Raw genomic sequence first — 18,219 nt, 5'->3', positions numbered from 1 at the left:
TATTTCTTAAGCTTAAATGAGACTAGTCAGAGGCAACCAAAAGAAGGAAAACGAAGAAGCCGGAATTGTACATCAGCAATACTGAAATTGGGAGGGAGGGTAGGGGGGTGGGCCGGGGGATATCTCAGTAAATTCTTGTTTTAAATGAAAAGGTTCCCAAAGCCTCTCTCTAGGGAAGGCAGAAATCTTCCTCAACTTCCACGTCACTCACTGAATTATAATTTTTATAGAAAATTTTATTCAACATACAACATTTTCCAGCAAAAAGGCAATATACAGGAAGAGTTGGTGTCCACTACTGCTACAGAAACAAACAAAAATACTGGGGAAGGACGAAAACTCAGTGTGATTTGCCGATTCTATTTTACTGCACTCAAAACTAGACACGCAGCTGGCATTAGCTCCAAAAGAAAAGGTCGGGACTGAAATAAAACTACACACGATGAATATCAACATCAGTGAGAGTCACTTGTAGATTCACCCAACAAAAAGTCACCTCCTCCAAGTGGAAAATTGTACATGTCCATTCATTAAATATACAATTTCATTTTTCCTTTTTTTTTATTTTTAACTTTTTTACAAAGTCAACAGCTTACTAACCACTAGTGAGCATGCCCTCTTTGCTAAAAGGCTCTTTTTTTGTTCCATCTGTTCCATTTTAAGAAAAGCTCTATTTATAATTGTTTCACCTGCTTGTGTGAACTCTCGAGATCATGAAGTTTGCTGACAGGCAGCACAGTACACCTTAATCATATCTAACAGTGCTTTCCGTTTAGTAAAACCCCCCCGAGTGCCTGTCAGACTGTATTCAGTGCATCCACGTTGCAAATGGGTTGCAGCACAGTAGTGGCAGATGGAAATGACACGGGTTTATTGTAACGGCCCAGGATGCTAGGGAGAGAACTGAGCAAGGGGCGACAGGACACGCAGTGAAGGAAAGAGCGCTATTTATTAGCTTGTGAGTTTCTCTGTTTTGCCTTTACAGACGCACAAAAGGGCACTGAAAGTGTAAGTGAAGGAAAGAACGTCGGAGGAGCCTAAACATAAGCCTGACTGGCTGCGGGCAGGGTGGTGACTGGGACCCCCAGGAGGCAGCCAGGCAGCTTATGCCAACTAGACAGAGACTAGAGACCTTCTGCCAGTGCCACGTGTCCCACTAACCCAGTGGTCCCCAACCCTTTTAGCAACAGGGACCTGATTTCCCATGGACGGGGAAGGGGTGGAGGGTGGACCAGGGAGGAGAACAGGATGTGGAGTGCAGGCAAGCTTCCCTTGCCGCCTGGTTCCTGACAGGCCAAGGACTGTTGCCATTCCAGGCCCAGGGGGTTGGGACCCCTGCAATAACCTCTTCTCCGCATTATGCTGACAGTTACTTTGTATTGTGGTTACCATAAAATAACTCTCATTGGCATCCAAGCTTTATAAAAACACCTTCATTTTGCTCAAAAAGGGCAGTCAATAGATACAGAGAAGCCAAACTGAACAGCCTCAACAAAATAAAATTAACACCAGCAGCAAATCCTCTTGCTGAAGACTTCGGCCAGAGTGCACATGTACCAGAGTTCTTGCTGTTAAAAAGGGGGCACACACCCGCACGCAGTCCTTGCCTTGCACACACGGGGTGAGGAAGTCAGTTATGGATTTTAATGGCCTTTTCAAGGTAGGTGTAGTGACTTCTCTTTGGGGCTTTGTTGAAGTGGTCGAGCCCTAGCCACGGCCGAGGGTGAGACATGTTACCTGGTGGGGAGAGAGGGGCAATGAGACCACAGAGCCAAGTGCCCGGGACCCCCATGCCAGGAGCGGCCAACCACTTGAGCAGGGCCAATGCCCTGGTTTGGGGTCACGATGAGGTGGGGGCTCTGAGTTGCACGTACACGTGAAGCCAAGGGCACCCACACCCTGACCGAACGTCTCACTGGCTTCCACATGCAGCGCTGTCAGAGCCTGCCAGTCTCACAGGGCCACTCACACCTCGGCCTTGGGTCTCACCTCCTTCAGACACTGAGCAATGCTCTAATCTGTAGGAGGATTCATGGGTTACTGCTCTTCCTCCTTTTACAGATAGGTGAGGAAGCCCAGGCCTCCCATTGTAGAAAAGGAAGAGGTGGCACTAGACCCAGGGCTCTCCACCTCCAGCCTCTTACCACTTGCTGCTTAGATCCAACCCCACTCGGAAAGAAAACTGGGGCAGGGCTCTTACCAGGCTGAGGTTCAAAGTCTTTCAAGTCCACTTCATACTCATCTTCATTTATGTACTGGTGCCGGCCCATCATCACAATGGCAAATTTAAACTAAAAGACAAACATGAAAACTGCTCCATCAGTTCTGGATGTCAGCAAAACTCACCTCTGGCAAAGTCTAGGCTGCCTTTCTAGTCCAGGTTCCAGAATGCTGCCCGCTGAATGACTCCCGTGTCCAGGAAGTGCATACCTTTTCAAACTCCTTCTCCTGGATGTCTAGCAGACTCTGAATGCGCTTCATGACTTCTCTGAAATGTTCGCCCTACAAACGGAGAGGACAGGAGTGCTCACGCACCTGTGCTGCACTGTGGCAGATGCTCATGGCCCACGGGGATGCCATCAAAACCCACTTTTTGCCCACAAGGCTGGAAACCAGCTGTAGCAACATTAACCCAAAAAGGGTGCGAGCCTTCAAGTTTTGGAGGCCTTTCAACGTGTTACCCACAAAACCTCACCTGGTGTATCCTCAGCAAAAACGGGATGCCAAACGTCCCAAACACTTTTTTGTGGAAATGTGCCACTGTGATCAGCATCTCATTTTCCTTATCAATGTCTACCTGGTCCAAAGGTATTTCCTGGGGACACATTTTAAACACAGGTCAGCAAAACACTCAATGCAGACAAAAGGCCATGTTTTACTTCCCACTGCTCCTCCAATGAGGAGGTTAGATCGTATTTTGGCCAAAATGCCATGTTTGGCTCCTGTTAAAATGGTAAGAGGTCGGTGCCACAATATAGCTAAGTTTTAAGACAGCAAGTAACGCATTCTTCCAGTTACTGTGGAAATTCCAGCCACTCCAGAACCCAACTGACACCCAGTTCCGGAACAGAGCTACCTGGTGGCCGACACTTACAATTACTTTCTAACTACATATACTGCCTGATTCTGTTTATAGGAGGTGCCTAGTGTAGTCAAATTCCTTGAAAGTAAAACGGTGGTTGCCAGGGGCTGCGGAGGAAAAATGTTGATGGGTGTGGAGTGTTTGGTGGAAAAGATGAAGATTGTGGCAGTGGATGGAGGTGACAAGTGCTCAACAGTGTGAATATACTTTATGCCACTGAACCATAAACTTAAAATGGTGAATTTCACATTATGTATATTTGATCTCAGTAAGACCATTGAACCAAGTGGGTGACAGCTGCCCTAACCACCAAGGGTACAGAACTCTCCCTAGTGCCAAGAAAGGGACGGTTACCTCTATTCGAAATGTTCTACTCGTCGCAGGCGATAAACATTCTAGTAGTTCATCTTCTTGGTGCACACCAATAATTTTGTAGCTTACAATTTCTAGCAGCCTGTACAAAACAAGTTAGGGATGAAAGATAAATTCATGTGAACAAAAAGACTGACAAAATAGTCTTCTTATTAAATCTACCACGAGATCCACGAGATGCTTGTCTTCTTTCTTTTTAAAAGATCTGAAATGTCAAAAGCAGGCATCTGGGGAGCAGACACAACACTGGTCAGGTGGCCCCCTCCCAGCATGTGACTCAGTGGAGTGAAGGGGACCCTCCACCCTCCCATCCACACCTGCGAGACTCAGTTAAGCCGGGTCTCCTGGAACTGTGTGGATCTTCCCTCCAGGAGTCCCACACTAGGCAGGTCCTGTGTTATTTTTCTCACATACCCTTAGAGAATAAAGGTCCCTTTCTTTTAATGATATCAGAGAGAAAACATTCTGGGAGCCAATGGCCACAAGGGCTGTTTTGTCCTACAGCTGACTGGACAGTGACATGCTAAGAAAAGCATCCAGCTGTCTGAAATAAAAACTGTTCCTCATCTGCTCCTTCCTCCTACAGCCTGAACGTTGGCTACACGTCAGTAGTGCCCCAATTTCTCAAATACCATCATGGCAGCTTTTTCCAGTTCTAGTTATCACTCTACTCGAATCACATCCTTCCTCTGCTTGCCTTTTCACCTGAATTACACATTTTTACTATAGATAGTTAATATCAAGAGACTAGGAAGACAAGAGGAAAAATGGATTAACTGTGAAATATTTAAAACTGCTGCAAAAGACAGACCTTAGTCTGGGATGAATCTGGCAACACTGCACAAGGGTTCTGGCGGTGTTCCATTTCCATTAACACAGCTGCACAGCTGGGGCTGGTACCACTGCCCCTCCAGCCCACCTCAGGCTCCAGGAAATACTTGCCTAAGTTTCCCTGATGTCTTCTCCCCAAGCTCTACGGCCTTTTTACATTCTTCTAACAGGTCCCGGACACACCCGTGCTTGTCTGGATATAGTGTTATTTCCTAAGAAATGACAAGATGGAAAAAAGTGCTTTAAAGAAAACACAACGGATCTGCTACAGCAAACCAATTTTGCTCGAAGAGAGAAAAAACAGCAATACGAGTCCTCAACTGTCTCTAGCTCCCCAGCACTTCCTCATTTACATTCCCGCCAGGACTGCCCAATGCCTGACTTCACTCAGATGATCTGCCCAAACCTGGGACCCACAAAGTACTGAGGGGACGTGAAGACATGCCACTTTCTGCATACCTGAAACCTATACGATCATTTTATTAACCGATGTCACCCCAATACATTCAATAACAAATGAAACAAAACAAACAGAAAATTGCCACTTCACTTTAAGGCAAAAAGTTTGCCATTTCCAGGACAGCTTCTCAGGAAATGATCCCCATGAAAGATCATCTACAAGCCTTTCCAGTTCTCGGCACAGTGACAAGGCCAGTTAATCTGGACCGTGACCAGAGGTGGGCTTTTCAATGTCAGCCTCCACTCCACACAGGATTGAATGCCTGTGGTAAGTGGCTGAAATTATCTCTCAAAATGGGCAAAGCAAGAAAGGTGACGGAGACTCAGGATCCAAGCAGAACAGACTTTCTAAAACCACCAGCTAACATGCTGGCTGGGCATGTCGTGTCCTCTGTGCCCAACAAGCATGAGGCGCTGCAGTGGCCTGTGCTGGTAACCTCCAAGGTGAGTGCCCAGCACAGCCAGTGTCCACGCCACTTGGAGGCCAGCTGCTGCACTCACTGAGGCCTGAAGTGTTTTGAGAAAATGCTGCCCCAGGCCAAGTGGCAGTGCAATGACTTGAGACGTGCAGAAAGAGTTCCTGGAGGGTCCAGGCAGGTGACATTGTTATTCATCCCCCAGGGTTCAGAGGTAGTAGCAGGAGGGGACTGTATCTCACAGCCACACCCACCCGGGTTCCCAAACCATGCCCTTGGACCCTCTAACATGCTGTCACTCACTGTGCTTTCATTTGTCATTTTAGTTTTCAAGGTCTGGGCAGACACCATACACAAGCTCCAGTGAAATTAAAAATTCTTGCCATTAAAAAAACTTACCTCTTCCCTAAATTGGCTGTTTAACCATATACACTTAAAACTTCGCCTGTTTTCCAAGTCTGTGATTTTCATCTTAAGCTATTAAGAAAAGAGAGGCTTATTTTAGATATGCTTACACAAAAACCCAAGGCTTCTCTTTATTACCCACAGTTACATTAATTTGGACTCATACCTGCTGATAGTAAAGTTTCTTAGGTTGTCTAGGCTTGAAGAATTGTAGAAGTCTTAAAGTACCTTCATGATCATGTCTAAGAGGATTACCTGGGCCATCCCTATAACTACACAAGAAAACAGCATATAAATAAGGGACACGTTTATTTGCCTGAAACAAATATCTGTGAATGAGCAGAAAAGCAAACCCCTGGCCTTGCACCTAGACTTGAAATTTGGGCCTGGCACAGGGTTCCACTCTAATGCTCCTGTTTCCCGAGTCCTCAGTCCCTCTGGCCTGAACGCTCTTGCAATGGTCACACAGCACAGAGAACTCTGGCTGGGACGACCCCAGCTGGACACCGTGGGGGGGATGTATTTATTGATGACGTAGCTAAAGTAAGTGTGACTTTAGATGAGGCTGCCAATTAGTTTGACATCTTGGAGTAGTGTGGTCAAGGATGACTGGTGGCAATTCTACATCTGAAGCTAAGCAAGAAATGGCATGTCAGGTGATGTGGCTGGCTATTAAAGTCAGTTCCAAGATGTTGGGATGAACTATGGAAAGCATGTGGTAATAACCAAACACTGAAGGTCTCTGTGAGGCTTACCCTTGAGACTTGAAAAACTGGAGCAACATCGGGTCCGTGTTGAGCCTCTGTGCAACTGTCTTTGCGACCTGAGAGAAGGGAATGGACTAGAAATCAGAAAGGTTCACATTTGGGGGAATAAACTGAAATTTGGTTATACACTTATCAATAATTAGCAGCTTCATGTTCTTAAAGAAATGTGATATGAGCATCCTGAATTTAAATGCCCTAGGAATTTACTCTCTAACAGGAATAAAGCATACAACCACGGGTGTCGCATATCTGGTGAAGATAATTTTTAAAGAGACTTTCACTTTAATGGTGAGGTCTACAGGTACTTAAATTTTCTGATTAATTTTTTAGTGCTTTACACTTGGCATGTTGTAACTGAAGCAAAGGAGCTGTTACCACTGTTACCTCTGAAACCATGTTATGCCAGCGTAGAGAAACTTTTGAAGGACCAGAGTGCAGGTGGACATGGTAGTGGGTGTGGGAGGGGTGGCAGAGAAAAGAATGGCTTTGGCCCCATCATGAGATAGCACCAGCCCACTTCAGTCAGCAATTTCCTCAGAAATGGGACTAAACCCTTCTCCTGAACCCAATCTATCAGTCTCATCAGCAAGCATTTTTAAGAAGAATTTGGTCTTTCTGGTGTAGAATAGGAAGGGACAAGAGCACTTATGAAATACCTGAAAATAATTCATTCTATTTGATAACGTGACCACAAATCCAGGATCATTAGGAATTGTCTTATCACAGAAAATGACATCAACACGGTGGTAGAGGTCTCTGAAATACTCCTCTGCAGTGGGTAATTCACTGTTATCATTTTCAGGGTCATCCCTGGGGGGAGAGAAAACAATCTGTAGATGGAATCAAAACCCAGGCCAAGCTCCAGCTGGTGTAGCTCAGTGGCTTGATTGCAGGCCTGTGAACCAAAGGGTCACTAATTCGATTCCCAGCTGGGGCACATGTTGGGTTGTAGGCCAGGTCCCCTGTGTGGGTATGTGAGAGGCAACCACACATTGATGCTTCTCCCTTTTCTCCCCTCTCTCTAAAAATAAGTAAATAAAATCTCTTAAAAAAAAAAAAAAGCCCAGGCCAGGATCTTAATCTCTCAAGCAACACTGACACCAATAGCTGTGGATATAAACCCAAGGTCCTATTTTAGGAGGCAAGGGGTTCTCCCAGGAACCTTGGTAAGACAGGGACAATAAAGGAAGGCAATCACCTACAGAAGGTGTGCTCTGAGTCACACACACTGCTGCTTCCCTTCCTAGATCTCAACACGAAAACCAGTGCCCTCTCCTTTACAGACAGAAGGAAGGACTCAGGTGAAGGGTGGGCCCACACAGCGGGAACGTGGCAGAGCCTGTTGACCATCCAGGAGCCAGCAGGAGGCACTTTCAGGCCCAGGCAGTGGGATCGAGTAGTCACTAAGCCCCAGATACTGACTTCCTGGCCCCTACGACAAAAGCATGCCAGGCCCTGCTCTGGGCCACTGCAATCCTCTGCCTACCCACACACAACCTGTGCCAGGACCACCCTGCTCAGATGCTTGAAGAGCAAGGAATAGGCAACCCCAGGCTGATTTTAGACTAAGACCACAGACCTGCTGGTGCCATAGTTAAGTTTAAATCAATTACCTAAGTAGGTGCATTCTAAGAAATGTCCTATGTTTGAGGGAAGGAATGCAATCTTGATATTTCATAAAGACTTTTGCCACCCAGGTAACAGTTACCATCCTCACTATGGACATTTTTAGGACACTAAACATTAAATAATGAAAATCCTCAGCACCCCTAATTCCAAAACCCAGAGACAGCCAACTTCTCTCAGCATTGTAAGGAACTTCAAACAAACTGTGTCTCTGGGTCTAGACACAATTTTGTTTCCTGCTATATGCCTCAAGGTCAAAACTTGACAGTATAAAGTGATACAATCCTTCAAAAAATACATACTTCTGAAATACTATAATATCACTATCCATTTGTTCATTGAGGGCTTTATCAAGAGACACATCATAGTCCTGAATTCTCTCCGTTAAATTCGGTTTAACTTCCTAGAGTAAAGAAATGAAATAGTTACAATGCAACATTTGTATATTTAATATAGCCATATACTGTATGTCTTTTCTCTCCATCCCATTCTATCAACCCTATATTTTAATAACTTGAAATGCTAATGGCAAACAGTAATATCCATAAAGATGAAATCATCACTGATGGGTCCTCAATTGGTAAAATCACAAATCTACAAATGTGACACTCAACTCAAGGTCACCTTCGCTATTGACATCACACATAACAAATTCAGGGCTAGCAAAACAGGCAACGAAATCCCTCTTCAAACCACTAACAATAGGCTGATTGTGGAAAAATAAACCATCCAAACCTCATAGAGGATAAGGCTAGTATCTTGGGCAAATCCTGCTCTGTCACACATAACCGGGAGCAAGTCACCTGGGAGAAAGAAAAGAATCCACAGCTGTAACACACCAAGACTTTAGCAGAATCAACTCAGAAGGTGAGTGCGGTAAACTTACGGATTTTACAGGATATGGGTGTGTAGATATGCCCACAGTAATTCAAGCTCCGTGTCTTGGGATCATACATCTTCAGAAATAACATCACATCATCTACAAGGTTCAAAAACAGGTTTGGTTGGGATCTTAATGCTCAGTACACTGTTAAAACATCAGTATAGGTGGACCTAGTAAGCCACTGAAATGTCAGCTTACTGCACGTAAAATTACTGTGTCACAGAAGTCCTGTGACTGCAGCACCACTCCAAACATCAAAGCCCTGGGAAAGACTCCATGTGACACAGTGAGGGTGGGATGAGGCGCAGAGAATTTAGGAGTCCTAGGTTTAGGACCTCGTACTAACTAGATGGCTGAGTGTTGCCATGGCAATATATATCAATGGTTGTAATTCTTCGCTAAAGAAGTGACCACTTATAAAGCAATAAAAATAGAATCTTTTTTTTTTTTCAAAGATTTTATTTCTTTATTTTTAGAGGCGGGGGAGAGAGAGAGAGAGAAACATCATTGTGCGGCTGCTGGGGGTCATGGCCTACAACCCAGGCATGTACCCTGACTGGGAATCGAACCTGCGACACTTTGGTTCGCAGCCCGCGCTCAATCCACTGAGCTACGCCAGCCAGGGCTAGAATCCTTTTTTTTTTTTTTTTTAAGATTTGATTTGTCTTTGTAGAGAGGAGAAGGGAGAGAGAGAGAGATAGAGAGAAACATAAATGTGTGGTTGCTTCTTACATACCCCGAAGTGGGGACCTGGACCACAACCCAGGCATGTGCCCTGACTGGGAATCGAACCAGCAACCATTAGGTTGCACACAGGCACTCAACCACTGAGCCACACCAGCTAGTGCGTACCCACCTACGCACTAACTAGTAATCAAGTAGTGCTAGAATATATCCAGACTGTTCACTTACACATCATCTGTGGCCACTTTCATGTTACAATGGCAGGTAGAAAGCATGTGGCCCACAATAAATGAAATACAGTTGACCCTTAACAACTCAGGGATTAGGGGAACCCTCCCATGCAGTCAAAAACCCATATGTAACTTTTGACTCCCCCAAAACTTAACTAATAGTCTACCATTGACCAGAAACCTGTCAGATAACATAATTGACTGCCACATATTTTCTACGTTATATGTATCTTATACTACATTCTTCCAATAAAGCTAGAGAAAAGGTTATTAAAGAAATCATATGAAAGAAAAAATACAGTACTAATTTTTAAAAATCCACGTATAAGCAGGCCCCTGCAGTTCAAGCCCATGCTATTGAAGAGTCAACTGTATTTACTATCTGGCCCTGCTCAGAAAAAGTTTGCAACCCTTGTTCTAGGTATTCTGTCCAATATATAAAAGACCAATATGATCAGCAAACCACAAGAGCCAAGACGAAAGATGGGATGTGATGACTCAATGAGGCTACCTTCTCCTCTTTTCCCAGGACACTACAACCCATGGTCAGTACTACTTCACTTCATCAAGAAGCCTAGACCATGGCAGGGGTTTAATGAGCAATTTTGGAATTAACGAGATTGCTTTGCAAGGGAATAATGCTCAACCGTGTGTGAGTAGAATGATGGCCTAGGAATCCAGCTCTACTGCTCTGAAGCTGATTGGTGGGCACTTACGATCTTTATCAAACTTGGGTAATGTTGCTCCAGTAACAGCCAGTTCTGGATCAACTGTCTCCAGGAATATGGTCCAAGGGTTTTCATTATCGCTGAGTTCAATCATCTAGTTCCAAAACAGATGCCAATTTTAGAACATTTGCATGTTGAAGTGAAGAGTGAAAATCTATACTCATGCACTGAAGAAAATGTATCTAACTGGACAAAAAGGGAGACATGCTGCAGTGCCAATAGCAGGGTACACTGCATGTGCCACTGTCAATAGCACTTATGGTTTTAGTCTTGTTCTGGTATAAGAACAGACACATAGACCAATGGAACAGAACAGAGAGCCCATAAATAAACCCAAGGGTCTATGGTCAATTAATATTCAACAAATGGGGCAGAAGCATAAAATGAATTAAAAATATCCTCTTCAACAAATGGTGTTGGGGGATCTGGACAGCCACATGCAAAAAAGTGAAACTCGACTACCAACTTATACCATATACAAAAATAAGCTCAAGATGGATAAAATACTTATAATAATTAAGTTGCGACAACATAAAAGCCCTAAAGGAGAACATAGGGAGGAAAATCTCAGATATTCCATGCAGCAATATTTTCACCAATATGTCCCCTAGAGCAAGGGACATAAAGGAAAGAATAAATGGGACTTCATCAAAGTAAAAAGCTTCTGTACAGCTAAAGAAAACATCAGAAAAATGAAAAAAGAAACAACCATATGGGAAAATATACTTGCAAATGATACCTCAGATGAAGGATTGATCTCCAAACTATATAAAGAACTCACATGACTCCATTCCAGAAAGACAAACAACGCAATTGAAAAATGGGTAAAGGATCTGAACAGACTTCTCCAAGATGGACATACAGAGAGCCCGGAGACATAGGAAAGAATGCTCAGGATCACTAGCCATCAGGGAGATGCAAATTAAAACCACAATGAGATACCACTTTACACTGATAAGAATGGCCATCATAAACAAATCAACAAACAAGTGCTGGTGAGGTTGTGGAGAAAAAGGGAACCCTAGTACACTGTTGGTAGGAATGCAGACTGGTGCAGCCACTACAGATAACAGTATGGAACTTCCTCAGAAAACTAAAAGTGGAACTCTCTTTTGACCTGACAATTCCACTGCTGGGATATACCCTAAGAATCCTGAAACACCAATTCAAAAGAACCTATGCACCCCAATGTTCATAGCAGCACAATTTATAATAGCCAAGTGTTGGAAGCAACCTAAGTGCCTATTAGTAAATGAGTGGATCAAAAAACTATGGTATATTTACACAATGGAATACTACATAGCAGAGAGAAGGAAAGGAGCTCCTACCCTGTATGACAGCATGGATGGAACTGGAGGGCATTATGCTAAGTGAAATGAACCAAGTGGTGAAAGACAAATACCACATGATCTCACTTATAAGTGGAACCTAATCAACAAAACAAGCAAGCAAAATATAACCAGAGACATGGAAATAAAGAACAAACTGACAGTAACCCAAGGGGAGGGGGGAGGGGATAATGGGGGGAAGAGAAGAGTGTCATCAAGGAAGCTGTATAAAGGACACATGGACAAAGCCAAAGGAGGATAGGATCTAGGGTGGGAGGTAGGGATTGCTGGGATGGGGACGGTGTGGAGGGGAATGAAGACAACTGTATTTGAACAACCTTAAAAAAAAGGAGAGAGAGAAAAAATAACACTTACTGTTTTATTGCTATTTGCCTCATTATCTAACATTGCTGGTCGTTTGGTACCATTACTCCTGGATTGTATTGGCCATAATCGAATCTGATCTTGTGGAAATCCCTGGCAAAAAAAAAGTTTAAACTTAATCAAAACAAAATTAGTTCATATTTTAATTCTGTACCAATATAATCATCCCTTAAGAAAAAAATCTTATTACAGTTCTGCCTACTGATTTGGGTAACAGTGAGCTCCCTTTACAATTACTAGTATTTCAAGACTCAAGTGCCCATTTTAGAAAAAGAAAAAAAATGGGGGAGAGCATACTAAAGAGAAGATTCACATTCACATTGAACTTCCTTCACTGCATATTCAGTTGAAAGATTACGTCACAGTGCAGACACAGGCATGACCAAGAAGGAAATGAGCTCCAAACACTTACCTCACTTCCAGGCAGTGACTAGATGCAACACCTACCCCAAAAGGTACCATCTTGTCCAGTTATAAAGAATGAAGGAGGAACTTGGAAGTCAAAAGCAACCATCAGCAGAGCAACTGGCACTCACCATGGTCTGAGAGAGGTTCTGGACAAATTCAGCAAGTGAAGAGTTTTTCAATACTTTGAACACAGTGTACTTCACTTTTTCTTCATCGTACATATCATTGCCTTGGTGGCCACAAAACTGGTCCTCTGCGACTATCTGAAAACATGCACAAATACAGAACAATTGACATACAAAATAAAATAAGATGGCACTGAACGAGAAAAAGTTCAAATGATAAAATGCTAAAAACAACTAGTCTTGCTTCCAGGAACCTTCTTCAAAAGGCCCAAAGAGGAAAGTTTCAGAATGACTAAGAACTAAATCAAGGTATGTATTTAAAGAAGACAAAAACCTCCATGCTCATGCAGCCACTCTTAACTCATCTATAATCATTAGCTAGAAATCCACCTGTATGGTGATCACCAAATATTTTAAAGATAGGATGCACAATGTACCTTTGCCCAGGTAACCAACTTGTTAAAACAATGCTTCTTTGTTTCCTAATATCTCAGCAGAGTCATGAACCAAGACCATCCGGAAATTCACCACCCTGTTGGAGTTCTCCTGCCTTCTCTGTCCTGTGTGTCAGGCTTTCCCACAGCCTGATGTGCCATCTGCGCATACCCCGTTGGGGCTGTGCTCGGCCTCTGGATGCTAACTCTTCCTTCTCGTGCACCCTTTCATTGGGGCCTTCACCCCTCTAAACCCCTCTGTACTTTTTGTAAATAATCTCCTGTGGTGGTCTGAGTACTTCTCACATCTTAGACTTTACCGTGAACTGAACTGTATAGTCCAAGTGGTCAGGGAACTGGCCTGTGCAGTCACTCAGTTAAAAATGCTCAAGGGGATGCCCAGAGCAATCCCTGATCCTTCACCAATAAGACTATGTTTGTGACAGCACTTGGAGCAGTGTAGCTCCCAGCAGGCCTCCCTGGAGCCCCAACCACCACAGGGTCACGGGAGACTGAGGCTGACCTGCACTTGCATGTACAGGTGGGCTTCCTGCTGCTCCTTCCGCTTCTGGGCCTCGATCCTTTTCTCTTCTTGTAATCGTTCCACCAGCTGCTGAGGAATATCATGGTCGGTGACAGCTTGCAACACCTCACCTGCAGGACAAATGCACCTTCGTTCACTTCTGTCAAGTTCTATTTTCCCCCTCTTAAAAGGTTCCAATTTTACATCATCATTACTATAGCAATCTAGTGAAGTGAAATTACTTGGTGCCATGAATCCACATCACAGCCCACAAGCCCAACCCATTCTGCTTCTAGATGTTGTGACTAATGCAAAATAAGTAGGAAATGTGTTGGGTAGGAGACACACCTTAGGTCCACTGTGACATGGCCTAAAATGACATGGCAGTGGTTCACAGTACAACTACAGAGCGCATGACACTGTGGAGCACAAGAGACACCCCTACTCACTCAGCTTGGACTCCCTGATATAAACCAACATGTACGCGTTCGTGCAGTGCCAGACAGAGAGGTCATCATCGTGGCCCCCATAGTTGTGCTCGATTGCTTCTTCTTTTGTACATCTGGACACCACATCGTCGTCAAATTTACACCACTGGATGGGGGACAAGGAGACATCAGTGACAGAAAGCGCTTGGAAGCACACAAACTCTCAGGCAGAGTTTCCCTAGAACAGGTCATCTAATGCAGTCATGAACCAGACTCTGCCTCAGGCATCCCACTGAGAAAATGCATCAGTCCCTCTGCCATCCTCCATCCCTGTTCTGGGGAATGGTTAATATTAACCACTGGCCATTTCTATAGTCTACTCAGCCTGTTCGATACTTTGATTCAATCTACTGATACTACAACCTTTTACAGAATCAAGAAAACAATACCAAATGCACCTAACTCAGCTAGAAAAGTTCAAATGTTTCTGGTGTGGTTAATACAATTAAATGGGACATTTTATCCCATCTCATGACATATTATCACAGAAAGTAAGGGCCTGACTAAAAAAACAGTCAGAACTGACTTCCAGCCAAGATGGAGGCATAGGCAGACATACTGTGCCTCCTCACACAACCAAAATAAGGACAACAACAATTTAGAAACAAGATAACAACCAGTACTGACAGAAAATTGAACTGTATGGAAGTCAGACAACCAAGGAGTTATAATAGACACATTCACCCAGACTTGTAGGAAGGGCAGAGTCGGGCAGCTGGGCAGAGAGGGGTTGCAGCACAAAAAGTGGTGGCACCAGGCACATAAGGCATCCTGGGTGCATAAGACCACAGTGGGTGGACCCTGGGCACACAGGCAGCAGACCCCGGCCCAGGATGGCAACAGGCAGACCCAGCGAGGCAGCTATTGTGAAGTGAGACACTGCACACAAAGCCACTGGTTCACTGGGAGGCCCCAGGGTCCCAGCACCAGAAAATAGAGCCTTGGGGAACTGATTGAAAACACCTGTGGAGGTTGACATGCAGGGAGATACTCCCAGCCTCACAGGAGAGTGCATTGGAGAGACCCATGTGTTCCTAGAACATGCACAAGCCCACCCACCTGGGAATCAACACCAGAAAGGCCCAGTTTGCTTGGGGAAAGTGGCAGAAGGGACTGAAATCTGACAGAGTGCAGAGCAAGCGCCATTGTTCCCTTTCGGACCCAGCCCCCACATACAGTGTCACAACCCAGAGATGTGGGTTGCCGCACCTTGGTGAACACCTAAGGCTCTTTCCCTCACTACATAACAGGCGCCACCAATCAAAAAAAAAAAATGGCCCAAATGGAAAAACAGATCAAAGTTCCACAGCAAATACAACTAAGTGACTAAGAGACAGCCAACCTATCAGATGTATAGTTCAAAACACTGGTGATCAGGATGCTCACAGAATTGGTTGACTTTGGTTGCAAATTAGATGAACAAATGAAGGCTACACTAAATGGAATGAAGGAAAATGCATAGGGAACCAATAGTGATGGGAAGGAAACTGGGACTCAAATCAATGGAGTGGGCCAGAAGGAAGAAAAAAACAATCAAACAGAAAAGAATGAAGAAACAAGAATTCAAAAAAATGAGGAGAGGCTTAGGAACCTCCAGGACATCTTTAAATGTTCCAACATCCAAATTATAGGGGTACCAGAAGGGGAAGAGGAAGAGCAACAAGTAGAAAAGTTATCTGATCAAATAATAAAGGAGAACTTCTCCAATCTGGCAAGGGAAATAGACTTCCTGGAAGTCCAGGAAGCTCAGAGAGTCCCAAAGAGGTTGGACCCAAGGAGGAACACGTCAAGGCACATCATAATTACATTACCCAGAGTAAAAATGAAGGAGAGAATCCTAGACAGCAAGAGATAAGGAGACAGTTACCTACAAAGGAGTTCCCATCAAACTGCCAGATGATTTCTCAAAGAGACCTTACAGGCAAGAAGGGGCTGGAAAGAAGTATTCCAAGTCATGAAAGGCAAAGACCTCCATCCAAGATTGCTCTATCCAGCTAAGCTTTCATTTAGAATGGAAGGGCAGATAAAGTGCTTTTCAGATAAGGTCAAGTTAAAGGAGTTCATCATCACCAAGCCCGTATTTTATGAAATATTAAAAGGGATTTATCTAAGAAAAAGAAGATAAAAAACATGTATAGTAAAATGACAGCAAACTCACAATTATGAACAACCACACTTAAAACAAAAACAAAAACAAAAACTAAGCAAACAACTAGAACAGGAACAGAACTACAGAAATGGAGATCACGTGGAGGGTTAGCAACAGGGGAGTGGGAGGAGGAGAGGGGTAAAAGGTACAGAGAATAAGTAGCATAGATGGTAGGTAGAAAATAGACAGGGGGAGGGCAAGAATCGTATGGGAAATGTAGAAACTAAAGAACTTATGACACATGGACACGAACTGAAGGGGGGGAATGTGGGTGGGGGAAGTGTGCAGGGTGGAGGGGAATGAAGGGGGAAAATGAGACAACTGTAATAGCATAATCAATAAAATATATTTTTAAAAAAGAGTCAGAACTCATATGTAGTTATTCTTTACTCTCTTTGCCATGGATTGAGTCATTTTGGAACCAACCTCCCAGTAAAAGATTCATACAAATCTGCTGCTCTGGGGGTTCTCTTAGCATGAGCTAGGCAAGTTCCACCTCTGCTGTGTTCCTCAATGGCCCTATGCTCCCAGACACAGGCCCAGAGAACCTCACCTGCCCCCTTGGTGAAGATTATGTGATGAGATCCACGTGAACCAGGAAGAGATGGAGCATTGCCATGTAGACAATGGGGCATGTGAAATGTCATGCAACTGATGCTGCCTCCCCTACCCCAGCCACAAACTCTTACTCTACTATTTGTAAATGGAAAGTAGGTGCCTCATATTAGATGTGAACGGATTCTGTGGGGTCCAACATTCCATACCAATAGAAAGATACACAAAGTATAATCACTAAATTATCATTCACCTTTAGAGAATCAGCAATTAATATATATCAGAACATACAGATAAATCAGAGGCTAGCAAGTAATCCTTTGCTAACTAGGCCATTACCCAGATTCAGGAAAATACTGAGGCTGAGCATCGGTGTAAATCCCCCAGTTTAGAGCATCACATCCTACTCCGCCCCCTGCCCAGCACTTACTTTGCCATCCCCTTTGGGGTTTAGATAAACCACATAATGTCCACCATGATGATCTCCGCTATGAACAAGGACGGCATGAAGAATATAATTTGCAGGGTCCTTAGGATCTGTTTTTTGCAAAAATTCATCGAGCGGTAAATGTTCGGGAAACTCAAACCTATTAAAAAAAAAACATGTTTAAAGAAATTCATTTACACATAAAGTTTTTCATCTTTAGGCTTTATTTGTTTCTAGACCTTCTAACTTACTTGTTCATCTTTATTTGGAAAGGGAAGAATGCATTTGATTTGGGAGGCCCAATGAACTACATCTAAGGCAGCTCCTACTGGTTAGAATAAATTATGTTTATATGCCAATACAAAATTTGAAGCTAGATAGGAGAAAAATGCCTATAAAGCACTGAGGTACTGAATAGAATTTTAAGTTCAAGGCTCCAACACAATAATCTTGTGACAAATATACACTGTGACTTTTCTGGGATGTAAATAATTCCAAGTGTATGTTAATGAATGATTCTGATAGTGCACAACTGAGACCACTAAGGATGTCCTGCATGTTTGAGAAATGTGGAAAAATCAAATTGGAGAAGGAACACATGTAAAAAAGAACTCCTACCTTGTGATTTCTATAGATTTCCTGGACTCTATTATTTTTAAATGACTGGCTCCACAAACATTCTAATTACATGGTAATGGGGAACACTGTCAGAGGAAAGCAGGAAGTAAGGTGGGCAGGTGAGGACCAAGGTGGAACATGCACGCTGACCCTGAAGGGGCAGCTCCTCAGTGAGCCAGCCCACTATGGGAATTCAGGCCCAGTGCCACCAAATGTTCTGAACTCCCAAAAGATGCCAGAAAATTGGACTTTTGTGTGAAAAGATGGAATTTTGACATGTTGGCAACTAGTTCCAAC

The 18,219-nt window shown here is 43.8% G+C and overlaps 1 protein-coding gene across 1 annotated transcript in view; it reads right to left on the bottom strand.

Annotated features, from left to right (window-relative positions):
• Nucleotides 1–221: 221 nt before the first annotated feature.
• Nucleotides 222–18,219, bottom strand: part of LOC114502037 (ubiquitin carboxyl-terminal hydrolase 7-like) — a 48,287-nt gene continuing 30,289 nt past the window's right edge. Inside the window, exons 12-30 of the mRNA XM_028518865.2 lie at nucleotides 17,308–17,464; nucleotides 14,135–14,279; nucleotides 13,686–13,816; nucleotides 12,732–12,866; nucleotides 12,187–12,288; nucleotides 10,472–10,577; nucleotides 8,845–8,937; nucleotides 8,694–8,761; nucleotides 8,261–8,361; nucleotides 6,989–7,142; nucleotides 6,321–6,388; nucleotides 5,732–5,837; nucleotides 5,560–5,637; nucleotides 4,397–4,497; nucleotides 3,437–3,536; nucleotides 2,696–2,815; nucleotides 2,431–2,502; nucleotides 2,201–2,291; nucleotides 222–1,737 (exon numbers count right to left, since the gene is read on the bottom strand). Of these exons, the coding sequence (XP_028374666.2) occupies nucleotides 1,631–1,737; nucleotides 2,201–2,291; nucleotides 2,431–2,502; nucleotides 2,696–2,815; nucleotides 3,437–3,536; nucleotides 4,397–4,497; nucleotides 5,560–5,637; nucleotides 5,732–5,837; nucleotides 6,321–6,388; nucleotides 6,989–7,142; nucleotides 8,261–8,361; nucleotides 8,694–8,761; nucleotides 8,845–8,937; nucleotides 10,472–10,577; nucleotides 12,187–12,288; nucleotides 12,732–12,866; nucleotides 13,686–13,816; nucleotides 14,135–14,279; nucleotides 17,308–17,464 (2,035 nt within the window). The 3' untranslated portion in view covers nucleotides 222–1,630. The remainder of the gene's footprint in view (nucleotides 1,738–2,200; nucleotides 2,292–2,430; nucleotides 2,503–2,695; nucleotides 2,816–3,436; nucleotides 3,537–4,396; nucleotides 4,498–5,559; nucleotides 5,638–5,731; nucleotides 5,838–6,320; nucleotides 6,389–6,988; nucleotides 7,143–8,260; nucleotides 8,362–8,693; nucleotides 8,762–8,844; nucleotides 8,938–10,471; nucleotides 10,578–12,186; nucleotides 12,289–12,731; nucleotides 12,867–13,685; nucleotides 13,817–14,134; nucleotides 14,280–17,307; nucleotides 17,465–18,219) is intronic.

The sequence above is a fragment of the Phyllostomus discolor genome, chromosome 3, assembly GCF_004126475.2.
Source record: "Phyllostomus discolor isolate MPI-MPIP mPhyDis1 chromosome 3, mPhyDis1.pri.v3, whole genome shotgun sequence".
Taxonomy (NCBI): Eukaryota; Metazoa; Chordata; class Mammalia; order Chiroptera; family Phyllostomidae; genus Phyllostomus; species Phyllostomus discolor.
The sequence above is the reverse complement of the archived record's forward strand: the minus strand, read 5'-3'. Positions and strand labels throughout refer to the sequence as shown.